Here is a 27,502-nt window from a genome sequence, read left to right as displayed (position 1 = left end):
CTCGAAACTCGTTGGAAGTGATTTGAGAGACAAGCAACCATGGGTGTTCAAGACTACTAGATTTCTAGGAAGTTCAGGTAATGGTTCGATTTTTCTGCAATGGCGTAATCTAAGGCTATGTAGTTTACGAAACTCCTTAATGCTTTTTGGAATCTGAGTGAAAGAGTTTCCACCAAGATCTAGTCTCATCACCGAAGCAAGCAAGCATATGTCTTCAGGTTATCCACCAGGTAAGCATTACAAAAGAACAAGGATACCAGCACATATAATATCAACACCAATGGGTGTAAAATGGATGAGGGGAGCAGAATAACAGTGGCCCATGTCCAGCTTTCTTGTGATATTCCGTTGTTTGATTGATATTCAAATGATGGTAAGAATTCTTCTACAGCTTCTCTGCTGAAACAAGAACCGTGAGTATCTTATCTTAGTTGAAAATTATCTAAATTCAGAAGCATTTAAGATCCATCTAACCTTGATTATTTTTTTTTGTAAAACCTAACCTTGATTCTTGAATAGCAGAGTGAAGGTTTATGGACACAGATTCTCGCATTTTATCCTTGTGTTAGGACGTTGTGAATCTTGTAGAAATAATGCATCAGACATAGAATGGAGGCCTTCAGGTAGACAAACCTTGTAATGATTTACAGAAGTTGGACAGTGGATCTTGAGCAATCTAAGTCTATACATCCTCTGAAATGCAGTATGACTTATATCAATTATCAAGCTAGAGACATCCATAAATATTCCATCAATTGATTATGTGCACTGAAGAAATTGGCAAAGAAGTTTAGAAACATCAGTTTTTTAAGAAAAGAAAGGAATTTCAATCTTCAGTTTAAATAGAACAAATCATTACACATCTTCTAAGACTTACTGTTTTATAAATCAGAAAATAAGTCATTTTTGTCCATAAGAACGAGAAAAGATCAAAGGAAAGAAGATAACTCTTTTGCAAGTGAACTATAGAAACAATGTATAGAAATTATATATATTCAAATGGCTAATCTTAAGCAAATGTCAAGAATGGAGAACTGAATCTCTATTGTGAGTTATGTTTCTCAGGAAAAGAGTTTCACCCCTACAACAATATCAAATCAGATTTTTTTTCTTGGGAAGTATTCTTGAAAATGTAAAAGCTAAAGTTTGACTTGTGATAAGATTCATTGAGCCTTGAAGTAAAGTTCCAATGTGAACTTATTACGAAAATATCTCTTGCATGTAAAATAATTAATAAGATTCTATCAACCTTGAAGTAAAGTTCCAATACAAGTGCATTATCAGTTCATTTGCCACCGCATATGCATTAATTCTATGCATGATTTATACTATACAACGAAATGTATAGTCTTAAAAGTTAAGAAAGTCAAATGCTTGAGTTGTAAAATACCAACAAATCCGCATTAGAAAAATGAATATATCGCAATCAAAAAGTCAAAAAGTGGAGGCCAAACACACTAACTAAATAGTTTTGCTTCGGACCTTAACAATGTTTTTAGACCATTGACCTATATAGTATGGTAGATGTTTAATTCCTCAACATACCATACTATTATTATTTTAATCTTTGCATCATAATTAGGAGTGTTCACATTGTTTATGTGTAAAAATGTCACGCAACAAGTCACATGAACATTTCCCATATGTACAACTAAAGTGGTGATTGAAGCCTCCAGGCCCACGTTTCTTTCTTGGTCATATTTAGACGTTACCAAACCACTAAATTAAAATGTTATAAAAATGAATCTAACTTTATTGGACCATCACTTCCACTTTATCATTTTACTTATATTGTAAGTTTGTAATTGATTTGTCAAAGATGAGGAATCACAATTTGCCTTTTATCTATCATCTAGTTGAACAAACGGACACAACATCAGATCAAACAATGGCTTCACAAACCAAACTCAAGAAATCTAACTCTCATTTCAGCCTTTGCACTTTCCTTTTCTTCACCGTCCTCTTCACCATACCGGCTCTCTTCCTCCTCCGCACCTCCTCTACTTGCTCCTCCATAACCGCCGCAGTCTCCCCCTCCTCCGACTCAAACCAGCCACCGTGGTCTGGCGATCTCCAAACAGCCCAATTTGCATGGAACCGCCTTGCTTTCTCCTTAACCAACCCTCCTCCCAAAACCCTAAAACTCGCGGTTTTCTCCAGGAAATGGCCCACCGGGCCCAATCCCGGCGGTATGGAACGCCATGCCTTCACTCTCTACACCGCTTTAGCCCGCCGTGGACACCATGTCCACGTTTTCACCTCTCCTTTAGACCCTTCCCCTGAAACCAACAGAATCACTCCAGCTTCCGACAAAACCACAAACCCTACAATCCATTCTCACGGCGACGCTGAGCCAGGGAAATGGCGATACAACAAAGCATGGGAGCTTTACCAAGAAGAAAACAAAAAAGAACCATTTGACGTGGTCCACACGGAAAGCGTGGCTTTACCGCACTGGATCGCCAGAGAGGTTCCAAACCTAGCCGTCTCGTGGCACGGCATTGCATTAGAGAGCTTACAATCGAGCATTTACCAAGACCTAATCCGTAAACCAGGCGAACCAAGATCACAAGGCTTCAACGCAAGCCTATACGGTGCCTTCCTTCCCAAGATACTAGATGAAATCAGATTCTTCCACAACTACGCTCATCACATCGCAATCAGCGATAGCTGCGGGGAAATGCTGAGAGACGTTTACCAAATCCCGGAGAAAAGGGTTCATGTGATCCTCAACGGAGTCGACGAAAATGGGTTCAAATCAGACAAGAGGCTACGTTCTCTGTTTAGGTCAAAACTAGGGTTACAAGAAAACTCATCGACTATTGTCTTAGGAGCCGCAGGGAGATTGGTCAAAGACAAGGGACATCCTATTCTTTACGAAGCTTTCGCAAAACTAATCGAAACACATTCAAATGTTCACCTTGCGGTAGCAGGATCAGGGCCATGGGAGCAACGTTACAAGGACTTAGGCGAGAAAGTTACTATTTTGGGATCTCTGAACCCAAATGAGCTCAAGGGTTTCTACAACGGGATCGATTTGTTTGTGAATCCAACGCTTAGACCACAAGGTCTTGATTTGACTTTGATGGAAGCGATGTTGAGTGGTAAACCGGTGATGGCGTCGAGGTACGCGAGCATAAAGAGAAGTATTGTGGTGAATGATGAGTTTGGGTTTATGTTTGCGCCGAATGTGGAGGCTTTGACGGCGGTTATGGAGGTTGCGGTGGCGGAAGGAGCGGAGAGGTTGGCTGAGAGAGGGAGTAAATGTAAGGAGTATGCGGCGGAGATGTTTACGGCGAGTAAGATGGCTTTGGCTTATGAGAGGCTTTTCCTCTGTATTAAGGATCAGAGCTTTTGTATTTACCCCTAAATTAGTTAAGTATAGTTTTCATTACTCGAGTATCTTTGATTTATCAATATTTAATATATATATTTATCTGTAATGAACAAGTGAGTATTTATAATGTAACCAATTACATAATTAACGGCTACACGAGATTGCTCATTTAAATATATTGCTTTCTCGAGCAAAATCATTTTTAAATAGCTATTGAATTTATCGGCTAAAAGCCTTTGATTTATCAATATTTTAATATATATTTATCTGTAATGAAAAAGTGAGTATTTATAATGTAACCAATTACATAATTAACGGTTACACGAGATTGCTCATTTGAATACATTGCTTTCTCGAGAAAAATAATTTTAATTTATTTTATATAAACTCGAGATTGAGTAAAAGAAATAGCTATTGAATTTATCAGCCAAAAGCCTTTGATTAAAGGTTAATTATAGTACTTTATATCCAGAAGTTTGAAGCTCAAATCTAAAATGCAATTTCTTATCAGTAATGTAAATCATTGGCGTAAACTCTCTAATATAGTACAAATATAGAACCGTCAAAAAGTAGTTTTACATAAAACTAATGTTGTAGTGCAAGTATCAAATGTTAATCCTCGTACGACAATTAAAAGTTATCGATTATAAACAGTCGATTTCATAATTCTCATAATTTGTAATAGTGTTCAAAATTATCAGCCAAAATCCATAACAGTCCATCCATTAATACGTCTGTATAATGTATGTCCTACAATTACTGATATACACAAGCGTTGGGGACTGAGGCAAGTATCTATGAATCAATGCTTGAACTTATCCGAGCTTGTTCAAACCGTTGATAAGCTCTTCTGGTCCTAATATACAACACAAGACTCGAAGCAAGTCCAAGAACCGACAAGCATCCCCACCACACGAAGGTCAAGTAATAGCAACCCCGTCCCATACACACGACGGAATCTTTCATCGATCTGATCCCAGTCAAACCATGCGAGTCATAGACCAATGCAGCCAAGAATCCATAGATCAACGATCCTATCGGTATGTTTGTGATCAAGATGTTGTGGTTAACGCCAACACTGTTCGGTCCAAAAAGCTCTGATGTGATGGAAACCGCTGCTGCGAATATGAACCCGGAGCTTAGACCTATCAGTGCTGTTCCCGCTTGTAATGCTGACGCGGTTCCTGATGATGCGAGTAAGAAAAGAGCTATTGGTGTTGGTAAAAGCGCGATAGCTAACCACCCGGTTCTTGCAAAATAAACCTTCCTGAAAAACTTAAACCAAATTAAAACCCGCCAAACCAAACAAACCATAGACTCTGTAAATTAATATTTGATAAATTAATAAATACGGAAAATTAATAAATTTCAGTAGGCCTAATCAAATGCACTTACGCTCGGATATAGTCTGGTGTTGCAGAGAGTAATCTTCCAAAGAATGAGAAAGAAGAATAAAGTGTGACAAGAGTTGTGGTCTTTGAGCTTTGTCCTAAAGACTGAGCAATCTGTCCGAGGTTGTTGCTGTACACAAGACCGATAGTTCCACCGCAGAAATACGCAATATAGTAGAACCAGAAGTCAGCTCTGCGTAAGAGCTGCGACAAAGAATGTTCAGTTCCCAATATCTCAAGCTGGCCTCTTGTGATAAGCTTCTTGCAACAAGACTCATCAGTGTCACCTTCCTCTGGAGGTGTAGTCTTAATAACAAGGTTTTGCACAACGTCGTCGTTTAGCAACTGGTAGCTCTCTCTATTGGCTTCATGTGCAAGCATCCCTTTATGCAACTCAAGCTCATCAGGATCAACAAGAATGAAACCGGAACCTTCTAGGCGGAAGCTCGTGTGGATGGTGCGATCATACCAGTTACGGGCGATGACCAAACCGGGGATACATAAAGGGAGGAACAAGAGAATGATTGCTCCACCAAAGAGGAGACGAGCAGAGGTTATATCAGAGGAGTTTGACTCAAATAGAAGGAGGTAAACACCGTTTAGAGCGGCGAGAATGTTGAGCAGTAGAAACATGAGAGAGTCACGGCGAACTCCATCTGGTGGAAGAGGCTCGAAAGGCGGTTGGCGAAGGATCGGGATGATTGCAGTGAAGGAAACGACGAGAGGTATGAGAGCGTTTAAGAGAAGGTACAGCTCTGGAGAGGTTGGGTTGATTGCGTTGTAAGCAAGAGTGTACAAAGCAGCGCTTACACCGTTGAAGCTTACTGTGAGGGAAAGAGCAAGTGCTCGGTTGGCAGGGAAGTTGCTGATGCATAGCACAAAACAGACTGTATTGAACCAACAGATACTTAGACCAGCAAGTAGGCAACAGAGAAACACCTGTAAAGAAGCAAGCCAACACTTAATCAACGTTTCTTCAGAGACAAGAAATAAGAAAAAAATGCAAAATAACTACTAAAATTTATTTGATAAAGTGAAAGACAACATAAAGTTTTAAACTACTAAGCACGTCACGTTCAATTTTTGTATATCTACTTCGTTGATTTTTCTCAACCACAAACATCTTACTCAGAAAATGACAGTTAATAAATAAATCCGGTGGCCATTTTTTTGCATATCTATATATGATAGACAATAAGAATTTTATATAAAGGATACATAAACAAATTTCCCTTTTTTGACGTCATATTTTAAATTATAAAATAGTTGCAGATTTTCGAAATACCCAATTAGCCATCAACCACGAAACACGTCCGAACATGCCAAGAGAAGACTTGTTGGACCAGCAAGTTTTATGGAAATTCCTAAAGGTTAAATGTATTTACCAAGGAAAAAGATAAGATAAATCGACAAACAAAAGAAACAATTATGAACTACCAATCAATTGTCACCCAGTTTGTGACTCGAAAAGGTTTGGTTTAGTCTCATTTGTGAATTGTGACAAAATTATATGTATGAACATATGAATAACACTAAGATATATAGCAACTAACAAGAAAGTCATGTCAAAGAAATACTCCTTCCATTTCAATATTTAAGATTTTTTGGGTAAAAACTCTAGTATTAAGAAAGTTACTTTTTTTAGAAAATATCAATAGAAATATAACTTAAAATTAAACTAATCAATTACAAAATATATTACAATATATGATTGGTTGCACAGTTTTTAATAAAGTCAAAAATTACATAAATTATTGAATACATCTTATATTTTGAAACATCAAAAATTATCTTAATCATCTTACATTTAGAAACAGATGGATGGAGTATAAAATTCCCTAAACTTTCCACATAACTACTTCTGATTAGAGAGAGAGAACAATGCCTTATACTTCAGAAAAAAATATCGCAGTTTGATAACTTTTATCATATCAGATTTAATAATTTTACAAAATAAATCATATAATCAAACTTTTTTTTTTGAAACTGTATAATCAAATTTCATAGTAATTTACAGTATATATTAAAATGCACTTGTACATTTAACTATGAAGTGGCTATATTATATTCCAATTTCTCAACAAACAACAACGAAGATAATTTTTGTAAGCCTTTTCTCAAAAAAAAAAGATAATTTTTGTAGACTATATTATATTCTCTGCACTTTTATTTTGTATTTCTCAATAAAAGAGAGTATTGATAAGAAGTGTTTCAAAAAAGAGAGTAGTAGATAAGAACTTTTTTTTAGAAAAAACACACAGTTTCATAATATAACTTCTCTTTTTTTGAGTAACCAATATTTAATTTATCAACAATGAAGATAGTTTCTGGTTTATACAAATCTCAACTTTTCTATTTCATTCTTCACGAGTTCTCTATGAATAACGAAAGATTAAATATTTTGTCAAAAAAAAAAACGAAAGACTAAATAGTAAAGAATCATGCCGAATCATGATTTTCTTTCTAACTTTTTTATATTATTATAAAGTAGTGGTTGCCAACAACAGCAAGATATAAAATAATTTTAAAATGAATAAAAAGCAGTCTCATCAAAAAGAAAAGTAGAAAGAAGAGTGGGTTACCATCATATAAGGCAAAGAGATGAAGTTAGTGATGACGAGCCACTGTACTCCATAACCGACGAATCCCATAGACGCCGCCGCGAAGAGCACCGTCCAAAGCGGGAAGTACATCAGCGCAAGCCCCGAAGACCACCCGAACACCTTCCCAAGATCGGAAGCCACGGCGAGGTAGTTAAGCTGCACCTGCGAAATCTCCAAGACCGACTTCAAATCTGAAGAGTAAGCCGAGAAATCGAAGTTGGTCCCGGTGAAAGCCTGAATCCAAATCGTCGCCACCAGAATCATCCATTTTCGCGACTGTCCCGCCATAATCTCTCCGCTGGAGATTTTGGCTTCTTTTGTTTGTATGGTAGAGAGAGCTCAAGGTGTTTGTGTGAGTGACCTCTTTCTGTTTGGGCGGTGTATTTATCACAAATAAACTAAGAAATCATTTCTTCTTGTTGGCAATATTAGAGTATCTTTATCGCGGTTTCCTATCCGCGTATTTATGTCTTTTTGGTTTAAAAAAAAAATAAAAATTAGCTAATTAAGCAATATACGTCCCTTAATGAAGACACACAAGAAACGGGTTTCAGGGGGCACGTGTCATTCATTCAACATCTCTCTCTCTCACAACCGTCTCGTCTTCTCTCTTTCTCTCAAGGCGAACCCGAAAGCGAAACGGTGACCTCTCGGCGACGATGATATCTCCCTCTCGTCGACGGCATCAGCCGGAGTCTCTATCGATGGAATCATCGCCTCTCTCTCGTCGACGAATCCGCGTCTCCCTCGCTCTCCTCGACGATTCCGCTTCTCTCTCTCTCTCGATCTCGTCGACGAATCCGTGTCTCCGTCGCTCTCCTCGACGACTCCGCCTCCCTCTCGATCTCCACGATCGCTCACGTAGATCAAGTTTCACTCCACCTCTCTCTCCGGCCCGTGACTATCCTCGACGAAATCAAACCGAAAGAAAAAGCTAAGTTTTTTTTCCTTTTGTGTCTGAATCATTCGTTTTTATATTGATTTGTTTGTTGTGTTGCATGCGTCTCTTGTGTTTTTTATGTCTCCTGATTCAACTCGGTTATGTCTCTGTCTTTGTTTGTTAATCATTCTTGCGATAGTTTATGTCTCTGTCTTTGTTTATATCGATCACTTTATAATTTCATGTAGTTTCGTTACAGATATCACAGTTTGCTAGTGTCTCATACGTTTCATGAATTCACCTCTTTTAGCACCTCGTTCCAGTGGACTTCACAGGAAGATCGAGTTGGTCATCTCGTCTCCATGAGGTACCCTTTTAGACATCTGTCGATCTTTCATATTAATCTCATGTGGGTTTATTATGTAGATGTTGAACTTACTAGAGTTACTAGTACCAGTGTGCTATTGACTTCCTCTTACACTAATATATTGAAGATGTTAACATTGTTTATCAATGTTTTGGTTTATATGTAGAACAATGCAAACTGCTGTTGGTGTTTTTGGTGGAGATGGCTACACGGATATGAGCGATGTACTACCTCTAATGGTAGCAAATGCAGGAAACAGCAACCGTGCAGCTATATCCAGTTCAGAAACAGGAAGAAGGTACGTTCTGCTTCTCATCAACTCTTGTGTTCTTTTTTCTTTGACAGACTGATTCTCATCAACTCTTGTGTTCTCACTCTTTAGGTTATGTCTGTGAGCAGCAAGACTTGTCACTGCCTCACCATGCCAACAAGCAGTGCAGGTCCGTGTGCCATTGATGATACATACTTGTTGTACGTGAAACTCTTTAGGTTTATGTCCGTGAAACTTTTTAGGTTTTTTCTTGTTGTCTTATTTTCTTCTCAAAACACCTTAGATGAATCAATTGATGATACATTTGATCACATCAATGTTTAATTTTTTTAAGAACCCCTAAATAGGAGACTCCCATTGGAGCACAATAATATTAGGGTCTCTCAGTGCTGTCTCCTAATTCACATTTACCACTAAAAAGTATTAAAAAAAAAATTAAGAACTCCTAGATGGGTCTTTGGGATAATGATGCTCTTAAAGTAGAATAAATACAAGTCTTCTGCAACGTGGCGATCTTTTTATTTTTCTAAAAATAAGACATGCTTTTAAAAGTTTTTAAAGACAAACGGTGTCTTTCGGAGATGATTAAAGATGGCGAACGGTAAGATAAAGATAAAGAGTATGAACGTTTAGTACTATTTTGACGTAAATATAGTAATTTAATAACATAGTATATATATATACACTAAATAATAACGTGAATGTGGAAAAATAAATTCAATAAAAATATAATAGTGTGAATATGAATGTGGACAAGTCAAATTTTATAAACTAACATTTGACTGATATTTTTCTTTTTCTGTGTGATATTTTTGTATTGGATCCAGTTGGTGATAGAAATGATAAGGAGAAAAAGAGCAAATAAACAGTAGTGAAATAGGTTTACAAAAACTAAGAAGTCATAAAGGATAGTGGTATCAACTCATAATATCAAATGTTTAACACATGCACTTTAATAAATGTTACCAGTAAGACCCATAAATATAGAAAGCATCAAAATAATTAACTGTAGGCAATAGTATATAGACATACTGCTGAACATTGATGATAAAATAAATTTCCAAAAAAGAAAAAAAAATTGAGAAATAAATAATTTTATTCATTGCTCCATAAATAAGATATGACATATGTGATGTAGTATAAGAAAACAAAGACAAAACTAATATTAAAATAAACAAATAAATGTTGACTGTATGATTTGTATCTTTTTAAATGTCTCCTTAGATGTCTTTATTTAGTTTTCACTTATGTGGAAATGTTATATGGTAAAATATACAAATAATGAAAAAAACGAGAAAAAGCCAACCATTTGCTCATCCAGCGAGATTTTGGGAGCTGACTCCGATTCATCGTCGACCAAGCGAGCAACTATTCAACAACACACTAGCTGATATTGTTGAGCATCTCTGCTTTACAAAATAACTAGATCATGACCCGCTCGACCGAGCGGGAGTCATTTTTTTATTTTTGTTTTTACTAAATGTTATACATGATCGCCAATGTGTATTAATATAAAATTTTGATAAATAACAATGTGTACTAATGTGTTTAAATAAGCAATGTGTTTAATTACTAAATTTGATTTTTAAATTTTATGATAACGTAAAGTAGATTTTTTCTGTATTATTTAAAATATATAGTGCTATATATTTTGTATTTTCAACATTTATCATACAAAACTTACATTGGGGTATTATTTATATGAAAATATGTGTAACATAATATATTTATATATTATATAAACATATGCACACCCGCACGGGTTTTATTTTTAAAATGTATTCTATATTGTTTAGTTTTATGTAGTATCGAGTTTGTATAATTCAATTTTGTGTTTAAAGAACAATATCAAAACTGTCTTTCATATGTAAAAATAACATTTTGCAAGCGCGAGTTGTGTCTTTTTATTGTAACGCAAAATTTTATATAAAACTTATGTTTTTTTACATTACGAAATTTAATTTTTAAAATAATTATTACGTAATATCAAAGTGAATTTTATCTCTGAAGTCTAATATATTTTGTGTGTAATGGTTCAAAGCATTTTCGATATATATTATATTTCAGTTTGGTTTGTTTTTAGTATTATTGTATAAGTATAATATTATACAATATTACTATATTCTATACAATATAATATAGGAAGCTATGTGTTATTTGTTTTAGAAAGTAGATTAGGCCCAACGTAGTTATAAGAATAGTCATATCTTTATGTATGTGTCTATGACTTATTTACCTAATATTATTCGTACTAATAAAATTAATATGGCCAATGAAAATATACTGATCAATTTAAAATGAATTATATAGGGTAATTATAGAACGATTAATATTTTTTAGTATTCTTAGTATATATCTTATTTAAATCGACATGTAATAAATGTAAAAATCATATATGGAATATGGACAAAAAGAAGAATTGTATTTAAGGAAATACATCAATGCAAAGTTAGACTATGGTACGTATTATATATAAAGAATGAGACATTTAATTTAAATATATGAGGTCCATCTTTAAAAATCCACCTAGAAGAAGTTGTAATGTTCCTGTTTTAATAAGATAGATACACTAGCTACAATATATATAAATTTTTCCCTTTAAAACATGGGAAATGAATATGAGAAATTATAGAGGTGGTCTGAAGCGGCTCCCGTTAATATTAGATATCCGGACAAGATCCCGCTCATAAGACTCATTGTAACATGAGAAAGAGAGAAGAAACGATATAAAAACAGCTCAGGCGAGACAGTTATAGTCAAAGGAAACACATTTCGCTGTGTTTTTATAAGGATCACTAGATTTTTACCCGCACTTTAAAGTGCGGGATGTTTTACGCTATAAACTTTTTTTTTAAAAATGTCTTTGTTACTTTGTCACAAATGTTATAATAGATAAATCCATCCTATTCAAATCCATTTTCTTTTTGACTGATCCCTTTTAAAATTTTTAACCCGTTTAGATCTATTTTTCTAAAATAATTAGTGATTTAGTTTATGTACAAAATGTTAGTATTTATAGGCTTTGTCGTACGTAGTGAATTGTGTTTTCATATAAATAAATGTACAACTAATTTAGTTTCTATTAGCTTTTGTCTTTTTTACTTCTTTTAACACGGTTTACAAAAAAAGTTAACACATTGTTGGGTTGGTGTAAGTTAAATGTTCGGCCAACTTGACTTCTTGTTTCTGACTTCTTTTACGATATTTGAAAACCATAAAATCTGTTTCTATTAAATGGTAATGATAGTAGATTATGGTAATAAGATATGTTAGTATATAGGGGAGAAAATATAGGTAACGTATTTTCTTTTAGTGATGTGTTATCAATGACATCATAGAATGAAAAATATATGTATAACTTATTTAAGGAAATAGCAGATTAATGTTTGGTAGTTATAACTAATTTCTCTATTTATTTATTTAAAATTAAAAGAGAGTGGTATTCTTGTAAATACTTCGCAAAAACTAAGGAGATGTCAAAAAAAGCTGCTGTTTTAATTGTATTGACTATATTTTGACCCGCGCTTAGAAAACGCGGGATTATTTTTGTTGACATATTTATTACCCTATTTATTTGCTTACTAATATGTTTGTACGCATTTGGTTTTCGGTTTGGTTCTAATTTGTATTTTTTTGTTTTCAGATTCATTCCAGTTTGATTTACATTTCTTGATTCAAGAAATATAAGAATCGTTCGGTTATTTATGAATTTGAATTTGATTTTGGTTTGGTTAACTTAGTTTTCGGTTTGGTTCGAATAACAATGTTAAGAACCCGTTAAAATTTTGAGTTCAATTCGACTATGGTCCGGTTCTTGTTTTTAGATAATTTAGAGTAATTGGGGTAAAAATGATCGATTTTTTGGAAAAATAACGGATAATTCAGATAAATATAGATATTTTAGCTAAAGAGTAATCGAGTGATTCTATTCTAGCAGAAAAATAAAATAATTTTAAATATTTTGGATAAAAAATAGTATGAAAATTCATCTTTTGGGTAGAAATATAAGAATTGTTCGGTTATTTATGAATTTGTATTTGATTTTGGTTTGGTTAATTTGGTTTCCGGTTTGGTTTGGAAAACCATTAAAATTTTGAGTTCAATTCGACTATGGCCCGGTTCTTTTTTTTTTTGGATAACTTAGAGTAATTAGGGTAAAATGATGTTTTTTGAAATTTCAGAAAAAAATAATGGATAAGTCGGATAAATTTAGATACTTTGGAAAAAAAATATTCGGGTGATTCTATTTTAGCATAAAATTAAAAATAATTTCAAATATTTTGGATAGAAATAGTAGGGAAATCCGTTTTTGTGTAGTTCAGTTTATAGATAGTATTTTAGAATATTTTATCATTTTAAAATTAAATATAATAAATATTTTGAAAATATACAGACTGTATTTTGAATATTTGGATATCCATTTGTTTTTTAGTTTGGTTTTGATTTGGTTGTAGTTTTTCTGCCCCAAGATATAGGACTTGTTTAGATATTATAAATATTAATCCGATGTTGATTTTATTTTATTTTTATTTGGAAAATACTATTACTAAGAACATAATAATAAACTAAATTTATTTTAAATGTTTGGTAAATATTATATCATATAATAGATATTTGGCTAAAAAATATTCAGGTGATTCTATCCTAGCAGAAATTAAAAATAATTTCAAAATTTTTGAATAAAAATAGTAGGGAAATCTTTTTTTCCGTGTAGTTCAGTTTATAGATAGTAGTTTTAGAGTATTTTATCATTTTAAAATTAAATTTTATCATTTTAAAAATATATAAACTTTATTTTGTTGATTTGGATATCCATTTGGTTTTTATTTTGGTTTTAATTTGGTTTTAGTTTTTATGTCTCCAAGATATAGGAATTGTTTAGATATTTATAAATATTAATCCGGTGTTGATTTTATTTTTTTAATTTGGAAAATACTATTACTAAGAATATAATAATAAATTAAATTTATTTTAAATGTTTGGTAAATATTATATCAAATAAGTATACTATTATAGTAATATTATTATACTTATAGAAATATGTACTCAAATATTCATTTAATTAGGATTACATATTGAGAATAATTGATATATTCTGAGGTGGACAGTAAATACAAAAAAATTAACATATTATAACTTACCATATATTTTCGATTATAAATAAGGTGGGGTCTGCAATTTATTTTTATATATCAGCTATTTATTTGGTTGTTATAACTAATTTCTATAACTTATTAATTAAAATTAAATGGTAATGGCACTCTTGTAAATAGTTTAAAAAATCAAGGGGATGTCTGAAAAATGTCTGCTGTTTTAATTGTATTGATGGGTGTCATGAAAGCACAGATTTGTAATTGGTTGGACCGTATACGGTCCAATAAAGGGTTCAACCTCCACTATAGAGCCTAAATATTGATAGAACCAAAACCTTACTGTGAAGATTCAAAGGTATTTTCTCAAAAAAAAAAAGATTCAAAGGTGTTAAACACATTTAAAAAAACATTTTTAATTAAACTCTAAAAGCCTGTTTTCAAAAAAAAAAGATTCAAAAATGTTATATGCAAGGTTTAGGATATTTCCAATTTCGCTTAGAAAAAAATAGAATATGGAATAAAAAGTGATTCAACCCAACTTCATATATATTTTATTTCGTAACGAAGTTTACTTCACAAATGAAATAAGTTTTTTTATTCTATTATAAAACAATAAATAGAATAAACTTGAAGTATTTTTATTCTATATTTGTTTACTTCATTTTAGACGAAAAATGAAATTTTACATTTAAATGTTCGTAGCCATCAAAATTCACCCATAAACTTCAAGATCGGAGACATCAAGCTAATGTATGCTAGATACGTTGAATATATAAGTTCGTTATTTTACCAAAAAATATAAGTTCGTTACAATTTAATGCTCATCAAAAGGCACAAATAAAAATTCATGCAAGATATAATTTCCAAAATTATGTTGTTTCTCCTATACAAATAGAACTGTTGTACTGTACAACTTTATAAGATTATATAATAGTTTGCCGACAAAATAAAATACAACTATGCAGCATGTGAAGTTTTTATATACGTTGAATTGCAGCTTGTGAAGTTGCAGCTTTCTTGTTGTTGATCGATTATTTTCGTCTAGCTTACTAATAAAGCTTTTCACCGCGAGTATGTTCCATAGTTATCATATATACAAGAGCAAATATACAACTAACATCAGTCGAATACAAAAAAAAAAATTTAACCATGGATATTATTGAACTAATTAGAGTACAACGAGTGGCAGTATGATAACATTGTGACAAAAGCATGTTGTCTAATAAAGTATACATCGCATCGCATTTTAACATTTACACCAAAAAAGTATACATCGCATAGGTACGAATGACAACACTGCAAGTTGGCCTGATCCCTGAGTCAGTTTGTTTTCACGTGAACCATATGCTAAAGGTTCATTCCATAAGGTGATAGCATTATTTTCTTCATGATTAGATTAAAACCGACAATGTGGGGGTATGTCATGTCATGTCACACCGTTACATTTCTAAAGTCAAACGAAAAGTTTCTTTTCTCAAAAATCCATGTAAAATAGTTTTCCGTAGAACACTTGTGATCGGCAAAGGCGAATTATTGACAAGCTTTTAGCAACGTGATTTTAAATTCAATGTTTTCTTATCTGTTGCAGGTTCTCAAACAAAGTTTCTCAAGTGTGTGAATTGTCAGTGCATCGGCAAAGGAGAATTCACAACTTGAATCTCTAAACAAATATATTAATATTAAAATATATGAGTTTCTCAAAAATTTGAGAAATCCATAAAAAAAAATTATCCTAACTACGGTTCCATCACAATCACATTAGGTCGATATGGAATTCTAATTGTATGAACAATGATTTGCATTTATTTACAGAAAAGTAAAACAACAACCGAGTGAAAGCCCAAATCACATGTAGGAGGATTGAAACGGAAAAGAACACAAATTTCATTCATTGTGAGCTATAATTCCCAGATTTAAGCCCATTTACTCGGTACATCATATACATGTTATTATAATGGGCCTTCCATTCGAAGGCCCATTTATCTCGATCTCGTTCGCGTCTCCCAAGCCTGAACCCTGGGTTTTGCCCAATCGCCTCCGCCTTCGGCACAATCTCTCTCTCTCTCCCCCATGGCGTGGCTCAACGACAGCTTCATTCATTCTTCGATACTGATCAATGGCGGATCTTCTGTATCTCCCTAAACTCTTCCTGCAAGTCACTTCCTCACATCTCCTGTTTGACTGAAAGTATTGTAAACACGTCTTCAAACTCCACTTATATTTCGTCTTCCTTAATCTCTCTGTTTTGACTGAAAGTATTGATTTCTCTGTGTTTTTCTTCCCCTTGTGCTTCAGAGAGCTAAGCCAGTTTTCGTCGGAGCAGTTTAGAACTAATTATAGCCAGATACGTTGCCGGCCATGGTTACCGGAAAGTTTTCTCAAGATGTACATAATTTTTTGCCTATGGAGATTATTCTAAAGGTAACGCTTTCTAATGGTATCAAACTAATTCAACAACATTCTTGTTTCTTTTATCTTATACACAACTTTTATTCATTATTTTTCTTTCACGGAGGTGAAAATTTACTATTTTAGATGTACATAAAAGAGTGTAGAAAAGACACAAGAATTGTGTTCTAAAAAAAGAAATAAAAATTTCTGCTCCACTGTTAATGCTTTTGTCTTTATCAATACCCTAAACATAGATCGATTTGAGAAAATGTAAAAACAATACGATACGGAATCATGATACTTTTAACACTTCCTTCTACTTAATTGAGAGTTTAGATCGAGTTTTACTTGATACATTTTTAAGCGTCTGAGTTTAGCTAATAGACTCACTTAACCACTCATATAATCAGTGTACAAAGATGATATGAAAGTTAGTGAGCATTGGATACATGAAAAAAAAAAAAAATATATATATATATATATATATAGTACTCACAGTCACTAAAGTTGTTTTGCCATTATCCAAGAAATTGTATTATGAGCGACTATTTTAAAAGTTTAGGAGTTAATAATCGGCTATGGAATGTTAATATCAGACGGAGTCTCGCAATGGGTCGGATGTTACGTAATTTGTACACACTTGAGTCTTGACGACTGAAAAAATTTATCCGAGTTTGGGGTAATTTGAGAGAGTCGATTACCCGAAACGCTGGGATCTGTGAAACATAACAATGCGTAAGATCACCGGCCTTTTTAGTGAAAGGAACAAAGGAAACATACAGATACCAAACAATTTGCACGTGGGTATGGACCATACTTTCTATATCCGTATCGAAGTTCCATAGATTCTAGGTTCTTCTGTTATAACGTGTGAATTGAATTATTCTATATATTCTATAATTAAATTCATTTATAGTAAAAAAGAATTTGTGAAATGGAAGAGGTAAAGTCATTTGTCAATGGAAAGTACATTTCATTTTCATCCAGCTTTCATGGTCCCCCTTTTCACCTATTGAGATCCAGCAATATAGACCACATGATCTACCGTCTAAATAGAATATGCACATATGTATGCATGATTCAACATATATGCGTAATATAGCATGTAGAAATGTAAAATCACACATCAAACCCCGTCCGTACAGTACGGACGTGGAAACTGAATCTTTAGTCTGAAAACACTCGACTTAACTTTTGAGTCGAAAATGAAGAAACAAAGATTCACTCCTCGTTTTATGTTAAGTGTTAACTCTAAAATGTACATTTTTGAATTAGATAAGCAAAATGAAAAGAAGAAAACAATAGAAAATTAAAATTGTATAAAGTTTAGATGATGTTTTATTAGAACTCGAACCATATCAAAATCCAGACGTAATTAACCAAATGTGAGAGTAGTCCAAGAATCTCCAATTACTGTTCGTATTTCGAACTAGTAATGATCATATTATATATAAGTAGTTAACTAGTTATCGTATTTTATATTTCACAATTTGTGGACTTTAGTATTCTTTATAGGTTTCTGCCTCTTAAATTGTTAGGTAATACACAACCAAAGATTGCGAAAGCTCAAAATTGCCACTTTATTAACATTGTACGCTTAGACCAAAACCAATCATTTTTTTATTTACCATGATTCTATCCTTTTAAGATATGCCCATCAACAAATCACGGTTTTTGGTTTAATGTTTAGAAAAAAGAATATTTACACCAAACGTTTAACACATATACATACCATACATGAATGATGTGTATGTATAGACGTGTGCATATAAATATCTTAATAAAGGACCGAAAGAGCAATTCAACACCAATCACTTCATACCATTGGCAAGCACACTCAACAGCCTCATACTTATCAAGAAAAAAAACACTCTCATGGCTACTAAATTCATCATCATCGCTCAAGTCCACCGCTCCAAAATCTCAATTACAACCCTAAAACCTCGTAAATGCAACAAAAACAAGCCCCGACCATCAAAATCCATAACCGATAACATGTTCAACAATGCTTGTCCTGGCAAAACGCTTACTGAAATTTATCATAATGACCTTAAAAACTTATCCCCTCTAGCTAATTCAGTATTGTTTACGGAAGATCAGCCAGTTAAAGAAGAGCAGACGAGTCAACAAGAACATGCGAAGCTGTGCAACCTCAACCGCAAAGACGGTAAGTCGGTAATCACAACAGAATATGGAGATTTGAGACGTGAAGTTGCTCAATTAAGCTTGTTTTGGTACATGAAATGTTCCATAAGCTATATATTAAGGAAGGCAAGAGCGTTTTACAATGAGTTTTCTTGTGATACTTGTGTTGGGAGTAGCACTATGGTTGTAGTCGATCCATATTTTTCTGTTCCGGTTTTACCTTTCAATAATTAACTAATATCATCAAGTCTACGGGGTGGAAAAAGTTGTATTAAAATTAGTAACTTCGCTGTGTTGTAATGTGTTGAAAAGTCTTGATATGTGTAATGAAAAACGTCAATTTATGTAACAAATGTTGTTTTATTCCTTGTAGTGTTGTGTTTCGACATGCGTACGCGTACTATTATAAAAAATACACTTCAAATATTACAATATCGAATAAACTAGCTGCAGCTAATTAACTAGATACGTATGAGCTAGGCAATAAATACGAATAGTTCGGAATGTTAACACACCATGTTTGTTTTTGTACATATGTTAAATTTTGAATATTTCGGAATATTCAAAAGTCATCACATTTGTTTTTGTACATATATTTAAATTTTGAAGATTTCGGAATGTTTAAGTTTCAAAAAAAAAGATTTCGGAATATTCAACAGCGACCATGTTTGTGTTTGTGTTTTGTACATGTTTTTTTTTTAAATTAGTAATGATAAACCCTTGACCAATGTATGACATAGAGATTGTCTAGGTAAGAGAAAGTCGTTTTGCTCTAGTTTAAGTTCAAAAAAAAAAAGATTTCATATAAATAATTAAGATGTGAAATTAGCATAGAGTTTGTCTCCGTAAGAGAAAGTCGTTTTGCTCTAGTTTAAGATTTCATATAAATAATTAAGATGTGAAATTAGCATATCTGGAGTCAAAAAAATGACAGTACGTATTTTTTCATCATACATTACACTAAACTAGTTTTCATAAATTATATTGACCCCACCCACATTGACAAATACTGAAATACATGGAATTCTGAAATACGATTGGAACTATTAAGAGTAACATTATCAGTATCCCTTAAGAGATCCCTTAAGAGAGGGGGGGACCACAAAACAGAGGAAAGAAGAGGGAAGAAAGGGAAAACATTCCTTATATAAGGGAAGAAATGGGAGGTCCCTTGGGTTTATAAGTGACTTGTCCCAATCCCACCAATAACCATAATAGTCCGGCCCTAGAATATATATTTTTTGAACTTAGTCCCCTAGTATATTCCTAGCTTAAAATCAAGTTCCGGAGTTTGTTTTGGAGTAGTATTGTTGTTAGTTGTTACTTGTTAGTTGTTACTGTTGTATACTGAGAGAAACAGAAAAAGTCTAGTTGCTTCTGTTGTACACTGAGTGTGTATTTATTTATGTTGTACGTATGAATTAACAGCAGCACAACTGTCCATGCATGCAGAATCACATGCATAACGTTGTAATTATATTACTAAATTTCGCGAGGACCACACTACAGACACTTATATATGGTCCTCTACACAAGTTATAAATGTTTCTGCACCGTTGTATATGGTAACTTATGTTGACTCTTACCTGTCACATTCAATACGAATTACATGTTCTTATATGTTACTTCTAGAACTCTATATGATCATGTGGAGAAACTGAAGTGGTAATTGATAATTCACACCAAAAAACTATTAGAGAGTCAAGCCCAAGAAGTAATTCAAACCCATTAGCTCATTGTATATAGGGTTATAGCAAGATAGATTTCATATATAAATGTGTGTAATCTATTGGTTAACTTTGCTGCTCATAGAAGCAGCCTCCATTAGATATTTTATGAAATCAAATGTTTGATTTAGTTTTTGAAGACAAACAAAGCTTCTCTCTTTCTTTAGTCTTTTGCATTATAAGCTCTATGAGTTATTTTCTATTTCAGTAAGGTTTCCTAAACACACGAATATATCTTGTTCTAAAATGTTTTTAAAAACAACTGAAGTGGTAATGGGTTACAATTAAGAACTGAAACACATGGCCGGTATCTTACTTCTAGAACTATATACGATCATGTTAAGTCGCCAATGCTTCTACCGCTTCCACTCAGGGGCGATACTGGATACAAATGATGATAAGTTTTGGCCATAGTGTTAATTATACGGCTACTTTTGTGATTTCACCCTCAAATGTTAGCAATTTTAAGACACTGGATCGACCACAGCTATAGTATACTAGCAATTTCTTCTTCTCTGTTCCTGAATTGAACATCGGTCAGTGAAACTGAGGTGTTTCTAAAAGGAGTGAAAAATGCCAAAGAGTGACAAGACTCGAAGGCTAATATAAAGCACAATTTGGTTTCGTCTAAAGACTGCTCCGCTAAGGTTACTCAAACTCAGGTACCTCAAAACTCTTTTCTTTGTTATTCGGATGCTGCTTGGAATGGTGCATCTGGTGCAGGAGGTTTGGGGTGGATCTGTTATGACCCGTCGGGATCTACTGTACTCCAAGGCTCATTGTCGTGTGATGTTGTGGTCTCTGTTCTCGTTTCGGAAGCAAAGGCACTTAAAGCTAGATTGCAAGCTGCCATTGAACAAAAGTTCAAAAAAAAAAAAACTGCCATTGAACAAGGTGTTTGACGTAGTCTGTTTATCAGATTCAAAAAGTCTAATCAAGTTAATCATAGGAAACAAATCTGTGATTTCTCTTCAAGCTGGAATCCTCCATGCCATGTTGAGTAGTTCCTGTCTTCTATCTCGTTTATGTATGTTTCTCGGCTTTGTAATATAGCTGCTTATGGACTAGTCACAGCAGCTTTTCTTTCTGCTCGAAACTTTTTTAGCAATATGTAAGACTATTTGAAGTAATATAGTTGTTAGACAAAAGAAAAAGTTGTGCATGATAAGAAACTCAAAAAGTAGGTAAATCCTAGAGCCCAATTGGTCTCAACCGGAATTGTATATACACCCATTAAACCTAGCTCTGCAGCCCATATTCAACATGAAGTTTGAACTAATTCTGTGATTTATAACGTTATATAGTTTTGGCCAACAAAATAAAAAAGTCCAATTTTCTAAACAACTTTTTTTAGTTGCCTAGAATCTTAATTTGGTACACCAAAATCTTACACAATAATTAAAAAAAAAAGCCTTCCATGATGAGTTAAGCCGATCTAGTCGAATAAATGGCCAAATGGGGAGAAAATAATCAAACTCGTGTAATCGTTGGATCATAAAGTGTATATATATATTTTTGGTTGAATATGTAATAATCATGTGATTAGCTTTACTGGCTCTACATAATAATTTTAGTTGATGTTTCTTGGAAACAGACCACATGGAATGTTCCTATAATATTCACAGATACAGTGTTGCAAGTTGCATATATCTTTGAAATAACGATGAACTATTCTTTTGTCCTCATGTAAGTTTTTTTTCCAGTTAGCCCTTATGTTTTTGATTTACAAAAAAAACTTCCACATCTTTATAAATGTATAATTCTCCCCATTGCAAAATAATATACTCCCTCCATTTCAAAATGATCCATATTTTTTTAAAAAAATTTTTGTTTCTAAAAGATCCATATTTTACATTTTCAATGTATATAATAATGGCAAATTGTAAATTTTAAAGATATTAATTGTGTTTACTGGATTTTTATTTGGTTAAAAATCATAGAAAATAGCTAAACACGAAAATATTGTATTTATTAAAAATTTACGTTTTTTCTTAATAAGTGTGAAAACTCTAGAATATATATTACTTCGAAACGGAAGGAGTATATTCTAAAGTTTCCACTTATTAAAAAAATATGTAATTTTTTGATAATAAATACATTATTTTTGTATTTAACTATTTTTAGCCAATCAAAATTTAGTAAACACTATTAATGTCTTTGAAATTTACTTAGATATTATTATATACATTGAAATGTATAATATGAATATTTAAGAAACAATTTTTTTTCCTAAAACATATTAGCTACTCCCTTTATATCTTGAATGGAGAGTTTTCTTACAGACAATAGGTAATGGATTGTATTATTTTCTGATGGGAACCAGTAATTGGATAATCATCCATTCATGAGAGGTAGATATATAACGACCAATAGCTGTTGAGCATGGAGCAATTCTACTCAAAAACAAATTTCCCTGTATAATAGACCAATCAATTAACAAAACCTGTCTAATTGGTTTGTTAAAAGTTCATTAAATTAATAGTGTAACGATTTAATATTGGTACGTAGCTGGCCAGTTAATGTTTTCTTAAATGCGAACATGTTCTTGGTCATATTAATGCTATGTTTACGAGAAAACTCCAGACTTTTTTTTTTAATCCATAGTTTTTTTTTCTCAGTTCAGGAAACTATTGTATTATTATTGTCAAAAAAAATTCCTCTTAAATAAGGTTCGCGCGAGCTCTAGATAATGAGATTATATATCTTTTTTTTGACAAACGAGATTATATATCTTCCAACTTAATTTTACCATTCTATAATAATATAGCAGTTTGTTAAGCAAATCATAAATTTACATTTACTTTATGATATTTAAACTACCTAGCTACAAGTTGTGGCAAGTTTGTAACACATTACCAATATGTAAAAAGATGATGCAAACAAAAAAAAATGATGCAAGCAATGTAAACTTCAAAAAGATGATACAATACATCATTTTTTATTATTGTCAAACTATGACGCTCCATATATTGGATTTATAACAATGGTCATTATGCGCACGATCAATATCGGCTAGCAGCTAGCATTGTATATAAAAACCACATAATCATGCAGGTTGGACCAAAATAACTAGTAAATTAACTATGAGAACATCACTTATCTGAATTAAACCCTATAATTAAGAACATCATTATCTGTGTTTCAGAAGAAGAAAAAGAACATCATTATCTAAGCATGAACAAGACTAATTTATCATTATGTGATTCTCCAAAACATGATATTCTCCTCGACAACATATCTCAGCTAAAACACCCAACTTTATAAATGCGAGAAAGAAAATTGATTTCAAGATGAATATTGATGATGGAGTATTTTTGTAATATGTACTCATATATAAATATATATGGACAGGGGTGAGACACTATTCATCGGACCGATTACAATATCAATACTTAGGACTGCAAATCATTTTATGGTCAGTGGATCTAAAGACAAAATGATTATGTAATCCAACAAACAAAGTTACGTCAAATGAGGGAGTATATACGTCTTATAAATATTCAACTAATCAATAGTGAAATGATCAGCCGAATACAATCATCTGGATAACAAAACACAATTTGGTTTAACTGTGCTACAAAGATTAGTTACTCCAGTATTCATACGAGATCCGATATCCCCAAAATGTTAATTCACAATTATCTTTTCATTACCACTTGCTTCGTTGATGTGATCATACGACAGTGGTTGATATTTCAATTTTGGAGCCCACTAGCTACACGGATTGTAGACTTATCTTGAAATGAGCCCTAGTGATCAACTAGATAAAGACCAATTAGATTGGTTGGATAAACTTTTCCATCTCATTGTCAATCTTAACTTTAATGTGACGTATTTAAATTCTTCTCTTCATCGATTGGTTATAACAAACTATAAGCGGATAATAAATGTTATATAAAATAGCATTCTTTTATGAAAAATTGACAATCACAAACTAGCAGAGGTTGTGAACAGGTTCTCTGTGACTATATATCTCTTTCACCAAGAATTTGGGAAATAAATATTATCAAGTGGTTCATATATGTATATATCATTGCACTATTATGTTATACGCTTGTAGCTTATGTTATCCAAAAGAAAAAGAAACTCATGAAGTTTGTATTCTGAAAAATGTTGGATTGAAACACATTAGCAATATCGCATAAAAGATTATTATACACTAAATTTTGTTGTTGATATGCCTACATGCCAACCACTTGCTAGTCACTAGTTGACAGCACATACCTTTCAAGATTTCTTGTTTCTTATTATTGCATACTTTTTGGAGCAACTTTTGCATGAAATCTGTGTTAGAGAATCATAACGAGTGAATCTGAATTTGTAGAAGCTGCTAGGAGGCAAAGATCTCAAAACGACTTAGCAAAGAGCTTTTACAAAAACATATCAGAAGAGCACAAGATAGAGATCGGTAATCTAGTTTAGGTAAACACTTATACTTCATTCTTATCTAGTTTTGGTAAACACAAACAAGTATAATTTGTCAGTTTTCATGTCCATCGCAGTTTTTCATCATCATCAAATTTTCGAGTTGATTTAAATACTTCATTCTTATTTTTCTATTTACCTCATCATTTTGTTTTTTTTGTTTTGTTTTAAGGTTACTGGCCGAAAGACATACTGTAAAATTGAAGAAATTTTTTTTGAACCGTGTCACTGTAGAAGTTATGTCGTGATTAGTAAATTTGTAATGTTGGCGCTTCTCAGCTTCGTTCGTTCCCCGTCGTTATATACCGCCTAACTCCAGTGATCGGGGGGTAGAAATGGACACACGCGCCGGCTATGAGCGTGGAGGTGAAACTAAACACGAACGCAAATATAATGAATCCAGGCCATGTCGAATTTTAGTATGTATAAACAGTTACTTTTAAGTTTTAACTTTTAACTAAAGACTTGCTCAACAACAGCTGTTGGGACACATGCAAGAAGAATCCCACCGCCAATCACGTGTTTCCATCACTCCATCCACCGCCACGTATCATCCAGGCGCTCATTCTTCAATCATATGACTCGATCGTCCCGCCAATTAAAATTACTTATAAAACGGTAATTCGTTTGATTAATTAAGTTCATTAGTACTATTGACCATTTGAGCAAATACAAGTCACCGGACTCTGTTTTTGGGAAAAAAATTGAATCCTTTTTGAGTATCTTTTTTCGACATTTGTCGCCGATTTTTTAAAATCTATACTACTGTAGTTTAGTCTTCTAAATTAATGGCAACCCTCGTAAAGCCATAATATCTACTAGATCTTGACCCGCCCAACCGGGCGAATATTTATTTTATGTTTTTAATTTTTTATTTATAAATGATATATTTGTAATATTTAAACATAAATTTAGATTGAAAATTAACATTTGTAGTTATAATAAAAATTAAAAATTTAAAAAAGTATTTTGATATAAATTTTAAATTCCTAATTAAAATAATATAGAGATTGATCATAATTTTTCCAATTCCAAAATCTTAGCATTATTAATAAAAAATAAAATAATTTATACATAAATAAAATATATAAACATATTTGAAATTAAAATAAATTTGTTAAAAAAAATTCTTACGCCATTGTTTTTTATTTTTATAGTTTGACCCGTGGCCGTATAAATATTTGCTTTCACTTTATTTTTTTCTTGGTTCTAATGATAATATCTATATATATGTAAATTAATATGTATTACATAATTGTTAGTATAACATTTTAAAACAAAATTTTTATTTATTACTTTAAATAATTATATTATGTGATTTTAATCGTCTATTATATCACAATTTATCATATAAAAATCTAATATTTATAAATAATTGGACTTATATTATAAAAGTGTTATACTAACAATTTATAAATAAATATTTTATATTTTATTTATATGATATATAAATTGATTTTGATGTGTGATTTTTATTTTATTATTTTTATTAATAAATATTGAAAAATATAATGTTAACAAAAAATCTATAAGGAAATTTATTTTGGTTAAGATTCATTCTATTAAAGAAATCTATTATTTAATTTAGGAAAAGACATTAAATACTTAAATTTATCATTTAAATAAGGAAAATATAAATTCTCTACTATCTTTATTACCAAACAAAATTAATTTTTTTAAAGACTCCTATCTCTATTACCAAACAAAAGCTTAAAGTACTTCTACTTTAATAAGATATATATTATTAAAAGAGAAGTACCCATATAAAATACTCATTAGTTTTCACTTTAATTACAATGATATGCCACTGACATTAAATAATACTTCATATTTTAATGATGTCTTTTCCACTTAGATTAATGTGTTTTCCAAAATTATATTTAAATTAAATACACAATTGAATGATACTTCCTATTTTAATGTTTTGTCTTTTCCACTTAGATTAATGTGATTTCCAAAATTAAATTTGAATTTAATATACTTCATTAACTTCTCCATTAAATCAATGTCAAATTCAAAAAAAAATATATGTTTTTATTAGACAAACAATTCTGGAAATTATAATATCAATTTTTCATTTAAAAAATCTGAACGAAAAAGTATTAGCAAATTTGAACCGAAACTAGATAATATCCAAACTTGGTATCTAGAGAACCATAACCAAACCTTATCCGAACGAAATATTTTGGATATTCGAATATATTTAAATCATATTTATATACTTCAATATGTTAGTTATTTTTCAAATTAATCTATAAGATATAAGTTATCATAAGTTGTTTAAAATATTTGAAATATAAAAAATAATCAAAAGTTAACATTTAAAGTAGATAGACAATAATCAAAACATCAAAAATACTTAAAATATATATTTATTTCTTCATCCAAATATTCAAGTTAAACCTATTTTTAATTTTTAACTTAGGTACTTTGGCTTTAGATTTAGAGAAATTTAAAAATATATAAATTTTGAAAATTTAAAAATAGTTTAAACGGGTTACCAAATCCGCAAAGATCTGAATCAAACCGGAACCAAAGGTTATAAATACTCGAATAGAGTTAGAATCTTTAAACTCAAAAAAACTCAAATCCGAATAAATTTTAACCGAATTCGAATGGATACCCAAATATTCACCCCTACCTTAGTCAATATAAAACGATCAAATATTACAAATATATTATTTAGTATAAATAAATAAAAACTAAAAATTAATACCCGTGCGGTCGCACGGATCAATATCTAGTATTCGTTATAAAACAAATCAAGATTTAAATGCGGCTCGTTGCTTCCACTTAATCATTGACTGATACATGAACCATAAACATATGGCATGTTAGAGAACTGAATAAATTATCTAATGTCGTCGAACAA

The 27,502-nt window shown here is 32.0% G+C and overlaps 3 protein-coding genes, 1 long non-coding RNA gene and 1 other non-coding gene across 5 annotated transcripts; 4 read left to right on the top strand and 1 right to left on the bottom strand.

Annotated features, from left to right (window-relative positions):
* The first annotated feature begins 1,796 nt into the window (after nucleotides 1-1,796).
* On the top strand, nucleotides 1,797-3,394 carry LOC108839643 (uncharacterized). Its single transcript, XM_018612398.2, has one exon. It carries the CDS (start codon nucleotides 1,820-1,822, stop codon nucleotides 3,368-3,370), a length of 1,551 nt encoding a protein of 516 aa, XP_018467900.2. The 5' UTR covers nucleotides 1,797-1,819; the 3' UTR covers nucleotides 3,371-3,394.
* Nucleotides 3,395-4,031: 637 nt separating this feature from the next.
* Nucleotides 4,032-7,754, bottom strand: LOC108839642 (protein NUCLEAR FUSION DEFECTIVE 4). Its single transcript, XM_018612397.2, has 3 exons — nucleotides 7,311-7,754; nucleotides 4,733-5,667; nucleotides 4,032-4,604 (listed from the first exon to the last, which is right to left on the bottom strand). The coding sequence occupies exons 1-3, from the start codon at nucleotides 7,617-7,619 to the stop codon at nucleotides 4,133-4,135; spliced, it is 1,716 nt and encodes a 571-aa protein (XP_018467899.1). The 5' UTR covers nucleotides 7,620-7,754; the 3' UTR covers nucleotides 4,032-4,132.
* A 6-nt stretch (nucleotides 7,755-7,760) lies between these two features.
* Nucleotides 7,761-9,160, top strand: LOC108839650 (uncharacterized). The gene is made up of 3 exons (XR_001947700.2): nucleotides 7,761-8,578; nucleotides 8,745-8,876; nucleotides 8,961-9,160. It is a non-coding gene; the product is annotated as an uncharacterized LOC108839650 (transcript).
* Nucleotides 9,161-18,120: 8,960 nt separating this feature from the next.
* On the top strand, nucleotides 18,121-18,841 carry LOC108839648 (uncharacterized). The gene has a single exon (XM_018612403.2). It carries the CDS (start codon nucleotides 18,209-18,211, stop codon nucleotides 18,710-18,712), a length of 504 nt encoding a protein of 167 aa, XP_018467905.2. The 5' UTR covers nucleotides 18,121-18,208; the 3' UTR covers nucleotides 18,713-18,841.
* Nucleotides 18,842-24,232: 5,391 nt separating this feature from the next.
* LOC108839652 (uncharacterized) lies at nucleotides 24,233-25,449 on the top strand. Its single transcript, XR_008938243.1, has 3 exons — nucleotides 24,233-24,627; nucleotides 24,803-25,049; nucleotides 25,110-25,449. It is a non-coding gene; the product is annotated as an uncharacterized LOC108839652 (long non-coding RNA).
* The last annotated feature ends 2,053 nt before the right edge of the window (nucleotides 25,450-27,502 follow it).

The sequence above is a fragment of the Raphanus sativus genome, chromosome 2 (genome assembly GCF_000801105.2).
Source record: "Raphanus sativus cultivar WK10039 chromosome 2, ASM80110v3, whole genome shotgun sequence".
Lineage (NCBI taxonomy): Eukaryota > Viridiplantae > Streptophyta > Magnoliopsida > Brassicales > Brassicaceae > Raphanus > Raphanus sativus.
Note: the sequence above shows the minus strand (reverse complement) of the source record. Positions and strands in the feature narration are given on the sequence as shown.

Excerpts from the sequence above, each read along its gene's own strand:
- LOC108839643 (XM_018612398.2), top strand. The coding sequence starts at position 1,820 with ATGAGGAATCACAATTTGCCTTTTATCTATCATCTAGTTGAACAAACG.
- LOC108839642 (XM_018612397.2), bottom strand. The coding sequence starts at position 7,619 with ATGGCGGGACAGTCGCGAAAATGGATGATTCTGGTGGCGACGATTTGG. Across the intron at positions 5,668-7,310 it reads TCTCTTTGCCTTATATGATG|GTGTTTCTCTGTTGCCTACT; the intron begins GTAACCCACTCT and ends GCTTCTTTACAG. Across the intron at positions 4,605-4,732 it reads ACACCAGACTATATCCGAGC|GAAGGTTTATTTTGCAAGAA; the intron begins GTAAGTGCATTT and ends TAAGTTTTTCAG.
- LOC108839648 (XM_018612403.2), top strand. The coding sequence starts at position 18,209 with ATGGCTACTAAATTCATCATCATCGCTCAAGTCCACCGCTCCAAAATC.